Source organism: Chelonoidis abingdonii, chromosome 4 (assembly GCF_003597395.2).
Source record: "Chelonoidis abingdonii isolate Lonesome George chromosome 4, CheloAbing_2.0, whole genome shotgun sequence".
In the NCBI taxonomy this organism is placed as follows: domain Eukaryota; kingdom Metazoa; phylum Chordata; order Testudines; family Testudinidae; genus Chelonoidis; species Chelonoidis abingdonii.
The window spans coordinates 48,963,282-48,981,868 of record NC_133772.1 but is presented as its reverse complement, the minus strand read 5'-3'; the positions used below and the strand labels follow the sequence as shown (position 1 = coordinate 48,981,868).

Below are 18,587 nucleotides of genomic sequence, written 5' to 3'. Positions count from 1 at the left end.
TCTTTGTAATCAGTTGTTGAGTTACCTGTAATGAGCAAGTTAAGAAAGAGATGAGAGAACAATGCCACAACCTTGTAAATGGGTTTCTTGCTTTTTCTCTTTTTCACAAACAGGCTAGTAGCCTTAAGAAATGTGTTGGTTTGACCCCATTTCTAGTCTCATTAAATTCCCTGGTGTCTGTTAGCTATTGGCTTTCCCAGCTCACATTACCCCTTAGGGAATTGGAGTGATGGACCAGGTAACACACAGAAGTTTAATATTAACAGAAATGTGCTAGCTACCAGTATCATTTCATTGTATTTGTTACTTGCAATATTTAGGGTATGCTGTGATGAAGAATATGTATGTAGACTTGAATAAGACTGTGTGTGTGTGTGTGTGCATGTATGTGTGTGTGTGATTACAGAGGCCTGGTTTTAAACAAATGTTTGTGCTGTTGTATTGACTTTCACTGTGCTTTGCTATTAGTTTGCTCTTTCTTCTGTAAATATTTGTGTGTGTGATGGGCACAAAGGAAAAATTGTATATGGACCATTGCTGTTAATGGGAGTTTCTCCATTAACTAGAATGGGAGTCAGATCAGGAGCAAAACGAATGCTTGATAGATAGGAACAAAACATGTGAACAAAATCTAACACATGGAAAAGCTTCTGTGGAAGAGGGTTGGAAAACATCAATGTAAAGCAACATGGGATTCAGTGGCTAGTTAGATTCTTGTAAGCCTCCTTTTTGTAAGGCAAAAAAATTCTCAACTTCATTGTCAATGAGAACCTCAGCTGGGCACATGTAGGGCACAAATGTTTGATTCTGCATTTGTTGTATCCTGTATCAGATTAGTTTAAAAATAATGCTCTACTTCACTTTGAAATGCATGATTTAAGAAGTAAATGGTATTGAAAATGCAAAAAAATTACTTTGATACTCACTGGTGGGTTGGTAAAGACAAATGCATCCAGTATATCCAGGTAGTCAAAATAAATAAAAGAAACATAATCAGAAGGCAAGATGCACTTTCCCCCCACAATTGTGAAGGGTAACTTTTATTTGTAAATAGCTTTTATATAGTTAGAAACAAATCTTTGAACACTTGGATTGAATACTAAACTTTAACGTTTCAATGTTTTGGGACAGCTTGCCAGTTGTATCAGAGCTCTTCTTGATGCTGCTGGTGGGAGGGCAGAGGTGGCTTTAAACCACTCTTAGGGTGTCCAATCCCTGGGCCTTCCAGTGAGGGGCCCTGGCAGGGGAGTCATTGGAGTACAGTGTGCTCTAGCTATGTTCTGATAGGTCTCTCAGTGCCAGGTCTATACCAGCTTGATATTCCCTCATACCGGGGGAAAACTCAGCTGTTCTCTTAAGAAACTGGGTAAGGATGTTGCCCTCTCTAGGGTATTTGTTAGCCGTGTGACCAGAGCAGGTTCTGGGAGTCAGGAAATTATTTTCTTTTGAAAGTATGGTACTTTTCTGACTTCATAGTTGGAAAATAAGTTCATACGTGTAACAAGCCCCTTCTTTGCTGAGTGCAAAATTGTTATTTCAACTTTTAGACATAGGAAATGCCTTCTAGTGTATCAGCTCAACCTCTTGCAAATGTACATTTCCCTTAGTACGCTTTGTCCAGTCTAGTTTTAAATATCCTACCAGAGCTTCCATCACTTCCCTTTGGAGACTATTCCACATGTTAATTGATTTTACTGTCGGGAACTTCTTCCTGATATTCAGCTTATCTTTTCCCTTCATTTCATTTCACTACTCTGAACTGTCTCTGATTAAATCTTCACCCTCCTTAATGGCTATGCCCTTCAAATATTTATAGACTTATCTTGACCTGGGTTGATCTTGAGATATAATATATTCTGATGCATAGTGTTTTAGCTTATTGTGTTCTGGGTCAAACTCTGATGGGGTGGGGTGGAGGTCTGACCCAAAAAACCCATGAAGAAAAATAAATGATTGTTCTCAGTGCTTCCTAATTTCAGTGATTCCAGCTATGAGGATCTCCTGAAGCACTGGGCCTGTTCTCTGGTCCAGCTGCCTGAGTGAAGTGCTTCAGAGAACTTGTGGACCTTTAATACCTAGAGTTGAACAAATGATGGAAAGCAAAACATGAATAATTTTTTCAGTGAATTTTTTGTGATTTTTTTAAAACTGAAATATTCACAAACTTATTTTCATTGTTTGCTCAGCTCAAAACCCAACATTTTTCAAATTTGAGTGCATAAAATCTGATGCCTCAATCTTTTTATTATTGAGGCATTTAAATAAGTGACCTGATATTGATAGGTGCTGAGCATTCATAGCTCCCAGTATAGTCCATAAAAGTTGTGGTTATTTCAACACCTTTGTTTAGGTGTCCAACTTAGGCACCAATCTTGAAAATTTTGGCTGAAGTGCTTAGATCTGTAGTTATAAAGAATATGCAACTTCCAGTCTCTGGTCATGATCAACAATTTTATGATCAGGGCATGGGGCATTTCACTGAACTAAGGATGCTGAAATGGGAATCAAAGTGCTTCCTTAGACTTTTTTGTTGTTTTTTTTTTTTAGTTTTAGGGATTTATTTTAAAAAAAAGCAGCAGGTGCTAAAGGTGACTTCCTATCCTCATTTAAAAGAATCCCAATTTCTCCCCTCATCAGAACTCTGCCAGTGACGCTGAAAACTTGAGCACTGGGTGTGTGTGTTAAGCTCTGACAGCTAACCAGGCAGTGATTAAACCAGAATGTACTCAGGGCTTTGGAGAGGAAAGGGTCTAACATCGTGTCACTCTCGTCTAAGATGCTAGAAATGAAGTGGAAACAAATCTTTTCAATCTGTCACTGTCAAGATAAGTGCATGAATCAGTCTCCAACCAGTTACCTCTCTGCTAAGAGACTCAGTCAGACTGTGCAGCCTTCTGGGGTTTATCAGATAGGAGGCTGGTCTCATTAATTTTTCATGAGATATATTTTGTTGTTTATCTTGTCACATGTGAAAAGAGAGGCTGCCTGAATTTTTTCAAGTGGACTGCGACATGACCCTACTATGACCTATGGCGGCAATGTGAAAGTCACTTTTTTTTTTTTTTATTGCTTTGGTCAAAGCATGTATTCATCTTAAAATTGTATTAGTAGCATTTATTTTAAGCTGTGGTCTCAATTTCCAAACACAAGCACTTAAGCAGGATCTTAAACTATGACATTTGAGCATTTAAATTGACATTTAGGTATGTAAATAGGTTTTTACCGATTGTGGAGTTCTAGGGTAAGTGTGTATTTGGGCTTCCATTTAAAATGGAAGCCCAGGTTGGAAAAGCTGGGCCTTCATGGGCCTAATTCATCACTGCACTTTGCCCCATCACACTAACTACAAAGCACCACACGTGTAAGGAACCTGGAGAATATCCCCATTGCTCGGTGCCTTTATGCCAGTGGAGTGCCACCTGTGTGGGCATTCCAAGGTAGGCGTGGCTGGAGGCAGCATGTCTGGGGATTTGACGCCCCTGAAATGTCCCATAGGGGCTGCAGCTATAGAGGTGCATGTTAAGGCAGCTGTTTGGGCTATTTTAGCTTATTTTGAGGTCTGAGCTGGCCCCCAACAGCTCCTCAGTAGAGAAGGCACAAATTCCCTCCCCTCTGTCCCTGTGCTGGTGACAGTGGAGGGATGAATCTGGCCTCATGTCTTCAGGAGGTCATATGCTGGAGTCATAAAACTTACTATCCCATGTAATGCTAGACAAGAGTTATAACTATAACCATCTCTCTCACAGTCTTCATTATTTTTGTGAGCTTCTGCAGTGTGTGTAAGATATTGCTTTCAATCTACAAGTGAATGCCCACAGATTTCTGTGTATAGACCCAGAACAATATTTGAGGCCTTTAGGTAGTTGTTTTGGCAATTTATTTTAAATTAACAAAAGTAAGAAATATCACTTCAATAGTTTTCTCTTCTTTCTATTTTGATGTAACACAGTTGTATTTAAAGACAAGCCCCCCATACATTGTACAATACTTCTGTATAGGTTCATTCATACTGTAATAACACAGGTTAATTGCAATCTGTGCAAGCAGCAGAATCTGTGTGGGGACTTACAAAAATGTAAATCATGTGTTTCCAGAACAGCTGCGCTGAGCTTTGACAAATGAGTGTATAAAAAATGGAAGATTCTCATGCCCTCCAACAGCCTCTACCAAACTCTTCCTCCATCCCTACTATCCACCTTTATCCCTTGTGTTTTCATTCTTACTTTGAGGGATTCATTCTTTTCCATATTCTAATTTCTTTTCTTTTGGGTTTTTGATCCCACCCCTCTGCCAGGGAAAATTTCTCTCTCTCTCTCCTTTTGCAGCTTCTTACAAATGATAGTTTTGCTACAGACTTAGACTGATGGTTTCAATTGCTGAGAAATGGTTTATAAGGACAAAATGAACGGCGTAACAAAAACATCATATATGGATACGGGTTGTGTATCTCTGTGTGTCTCTCTCTCTCTCTCTCAAACACACACACACACACACACACACACACACACACACACACACACACACACACACACACACACACACNCACACACACACACACACACACACACACACACACACACACACACAATCATGGTTAATTTTTCCTTGAGATTACTAGGTAATGTTATCCTAGCATTTGCAATGTGTTCTATAATTAGTAAGACTGACAAAAAACTTCACATGAAATATTTTCCCCCTGAAAATGGGGTTTTATTGAGATTTTTCTACTCAAATTGTTTTATAGCAGAATTTTCTATGGGGGGGAATACAAACAAAATGTTTTTTGTTTGTTTTGGGTCAACATTAAACTGCGTCCACCTGAGCTGTAGTTCTGGGTCTCAAGCCCCCATTCTCCACCATGATCTTTGTTCCCCAGCTTGACTACATCTCCCATGATGCAATCTGGTCTCTCTGTGGCTGAGCTGAGCAATCAAGTAAATCCTAGAATGTGTTGTGGTGACACTGGCATTTTTTGACCAATTCTACTCATGACACTCTCAAACATATGCGCACTCAGTGTCTGCCACATCCTGCCCCTCTTTTTCTAACCTCTAGTTCTGAGTGTAAGGGGCAGTTCCACAAAGAGCTTTGAGACTTACTGCCATTCATTGTGGAAATAATATCTAGTGTTTAACTTATTTGTTTCTACACACAGCTACCAATCACACTTGGATTAGAGCGCAACAGCATTGTGCTCCCAGAATTGTCTTTATAATTTGTTTACATGCAGGAGAAATCTAAGCCAGTTAGGTTTTAGATCTCCTAAAGCTTTAGCAATGAAATCAGTCTATTATTATTAGAGGTCTCTGTATCTCCTGGGAGCTTGTTAGGACAAGCTTTCAGACTTCAAGCAGATAAATATGTCATGGTTTAGCTAATTGACTGTGGTTACACAAGAGAAGAAATGTTAGGTTTAGGACATCAAGTGCAGCCTTTTCTGTCAGAATGTCAAAGATGGTGTATCTTCTAATAATATGAGCAATGTAAACTGACATCTGCAATGCTCCTTGTTCTTTACACCACTCTCTGTAAGTATGAAGACAGGGCAGACAAGTGTAGCTTCTATGCAGAAAGGCAATATTTCCAGAACTGAACAATGTACGACTAAGACTAGCTCCTTACTTGGACAAGTATGAATAAAATGAACATAAATAGTTATGTGAGAATTATTTCCAGGAAAAAAATTGCAAAAACATGATGGGAACCTTAGTGCACCCCCCTCCCCCAAAAAGCTGTGCTTCATACTCTCATGGGCAAGGGTTCTGAACTATTTGGTACCTCATTGGCCTAGTGTTCTCTTCAGTTACTTTCTGTGATGGATGCATGAAGTCTTATTCTTCTTTTGCATCTAGAAATAGATCTGTAAGCCCAAAGTATGAGAGTCATGGCTTCTTGTTTTGGGAGCACTGCTTTAGTATTCATTTAATACAATATATATTGTGTGTGTAAAATATATTTATAATAATTTAAAAAAAATTAGAAACACCAGAACGTAATACAAAGCTGACACTTGGATTATGCCATGCTGCTAGGGATTTATACACAGCATGCTATATGTTACATAGAATGCCTGAAAAGATGACCCATGATGGGATGCATGTAAATGTGACGAGAGGTAGGACCAGCTCTTGCTTGATGCAGGATCTGAGAGTGTGTGTATGAATGTATTGGGATAGGAGGGGACAAAATTGGCTTCCTCTGAATAGAGGAACAGTTCACCTCCCTAACCCTCTCTTTAGCAGCAGTAGGATTGGTAACATTGCTGCTTAATGATGCATGCTACCTTTACCTTATTTTGGGGCATAACCTGAATAATGCAGTCTGAGGCATATCAAGCCTTTTTAAAATCTTTGGGCATGGCTATACTTGCAGATGTAGAGTGCTGTGAGTTAAACCCACCTTCATAGAGCGCAGTAGAGAAAGTGCTGCAGTCTGTCCACACTGACAGCTTCAAGTGCACTAGCATGGCCACATTTGCGGCACTTGCATGCTGGGATAGCTGCCCATAATGCACTGCTCCCAATGCCACTGCAAGTAACTGAAATGTTTTTTTCCAAATAGGGTGTGTGTGTGATGGAGTGTGACAGGGAGGGTGTTGTGTGTATGTTGGGGGACTGGGTTTTTGGGGTGCTGAGTGTTAGCATGCTGTCTTGTAAGTTCAGACCCTTCTCTCACTCACTCGAAGCAAACAGTAAATGTTTGCTTTTTCTCGGAGCTGATAAGCAGCCAGCTTCTCCAAAATGGAGCTTTTGAAAGGGCATTTCTGCCATTCCTGCAGCTGATTTCACCACAATGACAATAATGGCCACATGACTTAAGGAGATTATGGGATGTTTCTGGAGGCTGATCACAGCGCAGTAATGCAACACTTCATTCACACTGGTGCCACGGAGCTCCAGTTGGGGCGCAGCAAACATTATTCCACTCACCGAGGTGGAGTACCAGCAGTACTGTAGTAGTGGAGTCAGAACACTCTACATGCCTTGCCAGTGTGGACGGGGAGTGAGCTAGGGGGCCCGGGGCTGCTTTATTGCACTGTAACTCGCAAGTGTAGCCAAGGCCTTTAGTGTTCAGATGAGACTTGCCTAAGGTTTGATGAGGCGGGAGAGAAAGGATAACTAAACTAAAAATGCATGTTGTGTATCTTTGTCCGACAGTGGGCAAAGTACAGGTAGAAGACATAAAATGAGGCTTTTACCGATTCATAAAAGCACAGCCCATACCACGCTAATTTATTGATCAACTCCTATACAAAGTCGCAAGTGAAACTTAAAGAGCAGTAAAAATCCTGTGAGATTTTCACTGTCGTACCTGCTGCTTTTGCCATATTTGTGTAATTGTCTCTCTGTATCCTGCCTTACAAATGGACATTTAAGTTTCTGCACTGCTGGCTATTGGAAATTGACTGAATTAATATCCCATTGCATTAGGACTGAAAAACACTGCTTTAAAAAACCACCCCTTCTTCAAAACAAGCATTAACCTACAGGTGACAACACAACAATACTAAAATGCTAGTGAAATCAGTGCTATCATATAAGTAGAAGAAGAAATTACTTTATTTCAGTCATTATGATTCACTTCTAGAATATTGTTGTAGGAACTGGAATATCCTCATCGAAATATGATTTACGCAACCAGTTCTCTTCTCTTAACTTTAGAGCAGGGAGGTTCAATCATCTTGTTTCTTTTTAGAATGGTGGTTCTTTCAAATGGGTCACCCATATGTTGGGTTTATTTTTAATGTAACTTCTCTTTTGATTGGGTTGGAAAGTTCCAGGCCATCTCGATTCTAAGCTAGATGGGCCTAATGCTCCCAGTTGCAAATGTTCCCAAATTTAGTAAGATTAGGAGTCTGGAGGGTTTTGTTTGCTCCATATAGAGAAATAGGTCAGCAGACAACTTTTGGCTCTGGATTACACAGGTGAGCAGAACTTGGCTTGCGGGATCTGGTGATGTGTGAGCTTGGCTTTGAGACCCCAGATTGACTTTGCAGGATAGGCAGCTGAAGAAAAAACACACAGAGCATTTTACTTGTGAACTGAAAAAACTTTGATCTGGAATCACTGAGAGACTGTAAGCTTGCACTTTATGAAGTTGTCTTTGTATGAAATCACTTAGTAATGTACAACCACACTTTAATTGTCAGTTCACATACTCAAATGCAGAAAGGGGACTTTAAATCAGAGGTACACAAACTTGAAAACTGGGTCCACTTGGTGTCTTCATACAATCAAACCAAATATTATTTTATTTACTGTTTGCATTAGGGTAGATCCAAGAATTCCTAACCAAGATGAAAGCTAGGCACACTGCGAACATATAGTAAGATATTTCCTGCCTTGGAGCCTACATCCAATAGAGAAGACAGGCAAAGGGTGGGAGAAAGAAGTATTACTATCTCCATTTTAATAAACCATTACATTTCTTTCACTTGTCAATTTTATTTACTTAAGATATATTTCAGGAAGCTGCTGCTTTTATTTACAGAATTTTAAATAAAAAGATTCCAGTAGCTAAAGCTGCCAATATAATAAATTTCAAGTTATAAAACATTCCCTTGCTTCCAGCTGTTGTTCATTTTCACATGTAGCAACACAAAATCCCAGAGCCACTTATTCCGTAATTGTTTTTAATGCAAAATACAGTTCTCATAGAAAATACCTGTTTGTTTGGTGTCAGAGGCTAATTCATTGAACCTGATGATATATTGTTGCAAGACAATGGTGTTCACTACAACTTCGCTCCTCTTTGCTGCTTCCCTGGTCCTTTTTATGGGCAGTAATACAGAATTTATTATAACTGCATATATAATTAACAAGGGATAATTGTCTTAATTCGTATTCTGCTTCCAGAATATTTTTTCTGAAAAACATCATTGTTCCCTTTTTAATGTGCTACAGAATGTTGAGCCTGCATACCCTTATGAATCATGGATACTCATTTGTATTAGAGATTCACTGAGAGTGACCCAAACCCTGCTCTTGCTAAATGAAGAGGAATAAATAGATATGTCGCTTCATTCTACTCACTAAGAGGAAAAAATATCTTTGTTGCCCCCATTCTTACTATCGTTTGTAACATTTCCCTGGCTCCCCATAAAAACCACCTGGTTCTGTCCTCATTACATCAGTACATTAGTCCCTACACCCACTCCCTTCTGAACATAGGGATTGGCACCCACACTGCAGGGCTCTTGTCATCAAGATTTGTTCTTTCCCCTACTCCAGTGCTGCTGCGAATAGCAAAGAGGTGAAAAGTCTTCACTAATGAAATGCTTCAAAGGAATGAGCGGTTTGAGGGACCCCTCTACCACTTACCTTTTGCTTTAACCAGGTAAATGCCAGCCTGGAGTTGCTTTCCTGATCTCAGTGGATTCTAATTCTGAACTCCGTTGAAGAACAAATTATGCCAAACCAACCTATTTTTTGTCATTGACAGGGTTACTGGCCTAATGGATAGGGGGAAAGGAATAGACATGGTATCTTGATGCTTAATAAGGCCTTTGCCACATTGCTATATGACAAACTAGGGAAATGTGGTCTAGTTTGTTATAAGGTGAGTGCACAGCTGCTTGAAAGAACATTCTCCAAGAGTAGTTGTCATTGGTTTGCTGCCAGACTGGGAGAGTATATCTAATGGGGACCCACTGGGGTCAGTCTGGGTCAGTGACTAGTCAATATTTTTGTTAATGACTTGGAGAATATGCTTTTAAAATGTGTGGGCAACTGCAAGCTGAGAGGGGCAACAGCAAGCTGAGAGGGGCTGCAAGCTGAGTGTGGGCAACAGCAAGCTGGGAGGGGAGGACAGGATTAGAATTCCAAAGAACCTGGAGAATTGGTCTGAATTTAACAAGATGAAATTCAGTAAAGAAAGGGGCAAAGTACTTCAGTTATGGAGGAAAAATCAAATGCACAACTACCAAATGTAGAACAAATGGCTTAGGTGGTGGTAGTGCTGAAAAATATCTGGGAATTATAGCGGATCACAAATTGAATGTGAGTCAACAGTGTGGTGAAGTTGTGAAAAAAGCAAATATCAGTCTGGGGTGCGTTAACAGGAGTGTTGTATGTAAGACACAGATGGTAATTGTCCCACTGTACTTCAATAAGGCCTTGATTCAGCAAAGAACTTAGCCATGTGCTTTGCTGAGTTAGCACTTATATGCTTATTCTAGTGGTGCTGCTGCTCAGCTAAAGTTAAGTTCTTAGTTCACCAAGGCTTACTACACCAACACTTGGGGACTTTTGGGGTCTAGTTGTCTCTAGTTTATCTTGTCCATTTAAATGCTAACACTCTTCTAACAGCTTTTAAAAATACAGAGAATATCTTTATATAGCTACCCTCTTTGCTTTCCTTCAATTATTTATTGGATACATTTGGTCAGGGATGTTGAGCAGCAGATGGGGATGAAGCTCCAAACCCATTCTGGTCTCATCTGTAAACTCTGGAGACTTTCTGTAAACAGGGCCAGTCCTTCATTCCTTAACGTAATTCAGTCTTTACTTAAATAACATAAGGTTGAGGACACAAAATGAGTAAAAACCAAGAAGTGAGCTAATGCTGACACTCATAACTCATGTCATTATGCTTTTAAAAGAAGGCAAGAATTACATTATTGCTGTTATAATGCTACAAATTAAGGTGGATAAAAAGAAAAGTCAGGAGAGGGAGGCATTTGTAGCAAGATTTTTTTTTTCAACTAGGTACAGGCTCCTAAGAGCTTTTGTAAGTTTCTAAGTGGGTTCTTGTTGGTGATATGACTGATGGGCAGCCCCACAGTTGAACCTCCAAAGGTACAAGGTTGTCCCCCTTTCTCTCCCCACACAATTCCTCTCCCCCTCCTGCACACAAAGGAGTTTTCTCTGTACCTTAAGGCATGTTGTCTTTGTGAAGTTGTCAAGAGACTTGGCTCCAACTGTTGCTATTGGCTGATCACCAATGAGGTCGTCAGGAGATGTGGTCCTCTGTACTGTTGCTAGCTGCTCTTTGAGGAGAGCAACTGGATGTTCTTCTCCTCCTGTTGCTGGTCTTGCAAATCTTTCCTGTATAATGTTTGGGGTAGGAGCAGCCGCTGGCTGGTAGGTCTTAGTAGCCTATGCTGAGCTCTGATTTTTTTGCCTGTCCCTCTCTGTACATGTAATAAACCTCTAGCTGTGACCACACCTTGTAATGATACTCAAAGATTTTCAATCACAAGACCTGCCTTGCAATGTGCCATGAATATCATCAAACTCTGACATTGATGGACCTAGTAGGGAACAGATTCTGGCGTCAACAGCCTTAAACTTTGCCTGCCCTGGCCCTAGCAGCCAAAAACAAATCTAGGACTGGGCAGCTCCAGTATCTCATCTGATATCAATTGATGACTGGAGGATGAACAGAGGGGACATCTTCCATTTACATGAGTATCCCTATGTAGAACCCATTGTAATAATCTGGTCTCAAGATGGCAAAGATATAAAAAAACAAAGTCTGTGTTCTGAGTAAAGTTAATCATATGCATAAGTCTTTTCAAGATTAGAACCTAGACTTGGCTCTGTTGTGGTCTACCCATCAAAGTGAATGAATTGAAAATTCATTCTTACAGAGTCTCTTCCTTATGTTCTCCAGTGAGCCAGTGATTCTGATTCTCTAATGTAAACTTTTCTGGGGGGAATAATTTACAATGAAGAAGTCATGGAAAATATAAAAACGTAAGTGCTTTAAGGAGAAAGTTTATAAATTTGTAATAATTGAAAGACTTATCCTGAAACTTAAATATTTTGCAGCAATTAGTATTGAAATAATGTAACCAAAATAATAACTTACCTGGGAGGGATAGCTCAGTGGTTTGAGCATTAGCCTGCTAAATCTAGGGTTGTGAGTTCAATCCTTGAGGGGGCCACTTAGGGATCTGGGGTAAAAATTGTCCTGCTAGTGAAGGCAAGGGGCTGGACTCATTGACCTTTTGAGGTCCCCTACAGTTCTAGGAGATTGTTATATCTCCTATTATTATTTTTATTATTTACCTATTGCCTTTTGGATATATGTAATAATGCTGTATTTAATTTGACACTGACATATATATGAATGGGGTTTAATGGTTGAATAGTTTTATTTTCCTTGTAAGCAAAAGAGTAATAGAAAATGTCTCACTGCATAGGTCTAGATTTCACAATCAGCTTCTTAATTTGGTCTTTTTAGGTTTGATTAATAACACTATAAATACTGCATACATCAATCCCCACACATCTCAGACCCAATCTATTAGGAAGCTTTTATAATAGCTGTTATACAGCTACAGCTTTTATAATATTTTTTTCTGTAATCTTTAAGAAAACCTTGATAACAAAATAAAATTGGTTTGTCTTGACATACACTGTGATAGTGATCACACCTTTGCTGTTTCCCACACTCTTAATAGTGATTTAAGCCTACTGCCACATTAAAAAATGATGTTAAAGGGTAAACGGTATTGTCATTGACTAACTTAAATAATGTTGTATTTACCATCTACCACAAGGGACTCCTCTGATTTCAAAGCATCATAACCTTTCAGTAAGTACTGTTGTTTTGGGGAGAAGTTAGCTGCTTCTTATCTTTATTGCCTTTTAATCATCTTTCTGAATAGAGGCCAGCAGACTTAATAGATATAAGGAGCAAGCAGCCACTGAGTAAAATAAAAATATATTCATACATAGGTATGTAAAGGATGGACAGCAGTGTCGCATTTAAAATAAAAAAATAATTAATAGATGCTAATAATATAATCAGCCTTCAAGACCAGAAAGTATCTCAATTTACCTTTTTTTCTACAGAAACCTCTCAGACCCATTCAGAGTTACATAATGCTGTGCGGTGAGTTGACAAACATGTTACAGCTGGGTGGATATCAAAATGTTTTTTTTAACAAACTCGTTTGATTAAAAAAAAAACAACAAAAAACCCATCCCTGTGAATTTGCTTTGGTGGTATTTCAAGCCCCTCTCTCTGCTTTTCATGAACATTCAAACAAGGGGAATTTTTGTTAGCAAGGATAATCCCCAAAAGAGGTGTCAGAAACAGTCGTACGGATGCATTTGCACAAATTTTCATAATGAAAATTTCAATGGCCATTTCAGCTTTGTCTTTGCTAGGAAAAAGGTATATTCTGAACTCCAAGGTTAACTAACTTGAGTTAACCAATATGAGGACAAATCCTAGTGAAGCTGAAAAAGTTTATAGTTTTCACACGAGCTCCCAGGTTAAGTTAGACTAGGAAAGAGAAGATGGGTGAAGTAATTTCTATTGGACCAACTTCTGTTGGTGAGAGAGAGACTAGCTTTCAAGCTTACCCAGAGCTCTTGTGTGGACAAATCCCTCCACTGGATTCCAGTCTGCTTCTGTTGACTGGTACTAGGGCCTTAATTTTCAGGGCATCAGCAGGTCAGAATCTAGTTCTATCCATTGACGACTGCATCTCCAGCCATGACTCCTCGAGATGGCTACACTTTCTCAGAGAAACGTCGCTAATGAAGCCTAGAAGAAGCAGATGAGAGCCTAAGATGTTGGAGAATGCTACAAGGGTGTTTGGCCATTGAATAAACTTCCAGAGGAGATTAGACTAAGTAGAGTCTGGGTATTTTAGGGAATGTTCTAAGAAGCCTCCTCTCCATTAAAGCTTTCCTATCACAACCAGAATGGTGTTAAAAACTATAATAGATCTAACACCTAACAGAGCTTGCAGTAACCAGAGAAGAGAGGGGACCAGAAAACTCCATGAAGTCTACTAGAGAGATCTGCTATGTGGATCAATTTGCCTGGCAAGGGCTTAGATACTGCAGTGAAGCTTGTTATAGACAATGCTTTAAGATGAAAGATGGACAGGTACAAAAACCACCATACAAACAAGAGTAGTCTGAACATGGTAAAATCTAAGTCATAACTGTACACATCAGTCATTCCAATAGGCATGATTACATATTCTACCTGAGGGTCCATAATACAAACAAACTGTACTAAGCATAACCAAACTATACCTCGCAGCAACTTTTGGTTAGAGTGACATCAAATGCAGTTGGGGTACAATGGCTTTTGCCTGATAAAGGTTTCCAGTATTAGGGCTAAAGAATGTTATTCATAGGAACAGTCCCATTGAAATCAGTGTTATTACTTGTGTCAAGAAAATGAGCAGGATTTTGCCCCCCATGTGTTCTTAAGGATATGTTTCCCTGAAAGTAATAAGTGAAAATTCACTGTTCTATATCTCCAAGTAGCTACTATGCTTTTTTTTTAACAAATCCTATTTTTAAAATTTATTTTGACAGTATTTTAATTTCCGTGTATATAAATTTAAGAACTAGTAGTAATGCAAGCTGAAGATCTTTCCTGACGTAAATTCCAACCAATTTACCTATTTACAGTGTGATTTTTCAAAAGCCTAAGTGTTGGCCAACTTTGCCCTCACTCAAGTCAATCAGAATTTTAACATTTACTTTAATAAGAACAAAGTTAAGCTGATGGTGAGTGCTTTTGAAATTCACCCGTTTGGAAGAGAGGAAAATTATGTAAAGTGGTGGGATTTATTTTCTGTTAGAGAATACAGATGATTCCCTGTTTTAGCTGACTATTTGTCATTTTCAGGTTTCGTCCCGTGAGTGCAAAATGTAGTAATAGTCAGTAAAGAGAAATTTAATCAGTACATTCTATAGTCCAAAATATGAAAAATGCATTTTGCAGGTCAAATGAACCTGTACTGTGTGTCATGCAAATTGCTTATGTAGTTATAAATCAAACTTTTAAAAAATCATTATTTTTTGACAATTAGGACGTCTTTATTCACATCTAATAAAGGAAAGAGAAACTATACATAGTAACAAGAATAAGAAAGCCACAATCAACCATGTGATGTAATTACACAATATTCAATTCAAAGCTGAATAAAATGAAGACCTTAAACAGCAGCGGACTGTAAAGTCTAAAATTAAAAAGCAGTGGTATTAAACGTGGCAATGTGGGAATTGTGATAGAACAGATCAATAATTTCTCTCTTCTGGTATGTTGTTTCCAATACTGGCCTATATTGAATAATTACAGGGATGACTCTACTTCCAATACATACATACCTAACGTACCAGGTTGCTTATGCAGCACTGTTATACCACAGTGGAGGACACTTTTTTTTTCCTGAGTCCAGCTGCTGATCAGCGTATACCCTGAGACATAAGAATTGATGATGGTCACGTCATTTTTATTTTAGCTAATGTAATTGCAGATTCTAGTCTTACAGCAAGACTTTATGTAATGACAGTGCAGGGGCATTCATACTTTGGTGATGAGTGTAGTATAAATGCTTAGATATGTATATAGCTAGAAAAAACTACAAGAGTTAATTCAAACTTTCCTTAATTATTTCTAGGGTAGCAGCTTCTGAACACAATCAGCTGCAAAATGTAACCAGTGGTCAAACTAGCAAGGAAAGAAAAATGGTGGGGCCCTCTTGAAGTCTCCACCAAACCCCAAGAATAGGTACAGGAACTTCTCCCTTAAAGTTGTCCTGGTTAACATTGTTTCGATGTTACATTGCTGACCAGATAGGGAACATGCTCGTTTAAAGTTGTGAAATGCTCTCTTGTAACATCGTTTGGCAGCCACCTGTTTTGTCCACTGCTTGCAGGAAGAGCAGCCCTTTGCAGCTAGCTGGTGGGTAGTTGGAACCAGGGTGGACCAGCAGCCCCCCATCAGCTCCCCACTCCCCTAATTTCCCTGTGCAGCAACTGTGTCTCCCCCTACTGCCATGTTCTGCTCCTGTCCTCTGCCTTGGAGCTGCGCTCAGAGACTTCTGCTTGCTGTATGGAGGGGAAGAGTGGAAGAAGGGGGCTAATGTCAGGGTGTCCCCTCCTCCCCCCTGCTCCTGCACCCTGCTTACCCCATCTTCCATAGAGCAGGGGGGACACACACGGGAAGGAAGGAGCTTCTAGGCAGTAGCTGTCTTCTCAGGTCTCAGCAAGCTGATTTAATTAACAAAGCAGTGTACTTAAGTCTGGGGTCAGCTACTTAAAGGGGAAATGCACATTTTTTCTCTCACACACAGGGTTGCGTCTCTGCCCTCCTTCCTTCCTGATGCCTTGTGGAGTGTTGTGAGAGTCAACCCTTGAGGGCTTAGTCAATTGCTAGTTCATTTAGCAGTAAGGCATTCCCTGGGAAATATCCCATCCTCTGACTCCTCCACCTCAGCCAAGCTTCACAATCATCATCACTGTGTACCACTATTAAACTGTTTGTTTAAAACTTGTACTGTATGTGTGTGTGTCTTGTCTGGTAGAAAAAAATTTCCCTGGAACTTAACCCCCTCATTTACATTAATTCTTATGGGGAAATTGGATTCGCTTACCATCTTTTCGCTTAAAGTTGCATTTTTCAGGAACATAACTATAACGTTAAGTGAGGAGTTCCTATATATGTTTCTGATGGAATTAAAGTCTCTGTGCCTCATCAGTTTCAATCTGGCCAGCACTAGAAATAGAATTGAGGGAAATACAGTTCTGTTCTTGAGACAAATCACTGAAATATTTAGGGACAAATCTTTAGCTGGTGTGAATCAACATAGGTCTAATTGACTCCAGTGTAGGTACACTAATTTACTTCAGCTGAGGATCTGACCTTTATGCTGTGTAAAGAAGTGCATATTTTGAAAGTGTGTTATGTAGGTGAAATTTTAGGTTCAGTTAGCTATGCCAGTTATAGGTTCCTGTCCTGCTTTTATAATTACAAAAATAAAATCTGCAGTGCATTGTCCAACCATAATAGTTATGAACAGGGCACAAACACTGTTGTATCCTTTTTTAAATATTAGAATGTGGATCTGTGCACATTTTCAAAAATATACATTTCTTCTCCTTTTGTCTTTTCCCAGAATATCTTTCATTCAGGTTGTTATATTCCATAAAATAGCTTTTTACTGCTCTTGTATATTTAAATGTTTTGAAATTGACTTGTTTTTCAGCTCTGTTCCTCTGTTCTTACTTTTTAAACTTGCTTTGGTGGTGCAGGGATTTCCATGCAGGTTTCTTCCCTGCTGTTTTTTGCTAAAATGCGAATTATTTGTTTCTGTGATCTCCTCCCCCTGTGGTGATGACGAGTGATTGTCTCTTCCCCATGTTGACTTGATGGTCCTGTTTACCTTCTATTAAAATTGCTCTCCCATTGTCTCATTGTACACTACAAATATCTTTTTCAGGTGACAGAACCACATTCCTTTGTTTAGGGTGGGGTACCTTCAGTGCTGCCTGACAGACACACTTTGATAACATAATTTCCAATATAGCTGTAATCCTGAATTTGAGCTTCATACGTACACCACCCATTAATATTAATGATCAGTACATTGTTAACTGTACCTAGAAGGTGTCATTAGTAAGTTGGGGTACACTGAACTGGTCAAGCCAGCTGAAACTTACTCACCAATATCAGTGAGCCTCTTGCATTGGGCTACTGCTAGAGTCATTTATATTGATCAGGACAGTGAAGACCCAATGGTGTAATGGTGGATCCTGGGGTTCCAGGAGACAGTGGGGCTGCCAATGGAAACTACACACTAGGAAACCTTTCCTCGGGCAGCCATAAAGGTGAAGCTCATAGTTTTCAGTCCACTTGCTCCCATGGACAAACAATGTCCAAGAAAGGTGTGGCAGTCTCAAGCCATCTACATTCACCAGTCCTAAACACATTTTGGTAATTTCAAATGTAAACATTTCATTCCACTTCTAGAATCTTTTATCTCACTGTTGTAACAATCCTGGATTTTACCGGTAGCCTCGAGGACACTCTATCCCACTGCTTTTAGCCTAAACAATTCTGTTTGTACCAGATTTATCTCCAATGTTTGCTGAATTTCATAAACAATTTTATGTAGCAGGCTGAGGTGGACTTTTGTTGCCTTGGTCAACTTACAGTACAGGACTCTGAGCAATAGCAGTCCCATTGTACCTCAGTGAGATCAGAGTAGGATGCAGTTTAATATGAGGAATAGACTCTGGCCCTTATCGATTTACGTTTTCTGTTCTTGCATGTGCATTAGTCCAGGCTGTATATAGTGAAGTAGAAGGAAAGCCCCTTAACACTCAGTGCTTCCAGCCTACCTGTAAAATCAAGGGACCCCCACATTTGTTCTCAATCCACACACATTTCTACCACAAAACTGTGTAGGTATCTTTTATTTCAGTTTCCTATGGCTCCATATAAACTCTCTCAGCCATATTTCCAGATCACATAGAAGCCTTTCAGGTTTATTTCATGACTCATACAGAAGCATTAAGCTGCTGACTTGGTCATTAGTGAAAGAAGCAGTTGTTTTTAATTTGCATTGTAAAATATTTTGTTCATAATTCATCAGGTATTTTGATGTGTATACAACTTAGTTATACTAATATATAATGGTACAGCGCTTGTGGTACATCAGTCATATCCATTAAATGTAGGGCCTGATCCTGTTTCTATTGAAGCCAGGCGATATATTACCATAGATAGAGTACAGTGGCACCAGGATCAACTTCATAGTGGGAACCTTTCGGAAACATCTCCAGACAGGAGATTTGAGGAAGGCAATCTCTTATAAAACAATCCTT

At 39.4% G+C, this 18,587-nt stretch overlaps 1 protein-coding gene across 1 annotated transcript in view; it reads left to right on the top strand.

Moving 5' to 3' along the window:
• Positions 1–229: 229 nt before the first annotated feature.
• Positions 230–18,587, top strand: part of INSC (INSC spindle orientation adaptor protein) — a 110,226-nt gene continuing 91,868 nt past the window's right edge. Inside the window, exons 1-3 of the mRNA XM_075065843.1 lie at positions 230–238; positions 2,720–2,823; positions 12,799–12,840. Coding sequence (XP_074921944.1) covers positions 230–238; positions 2,720–2,823; positions 12,799–12,840 — 155 coding nt within the window. The remainder of the gene's footprint in view (positions 239–2,719; positions 2,824–12,798; positions 12,841–18,587) is intronic.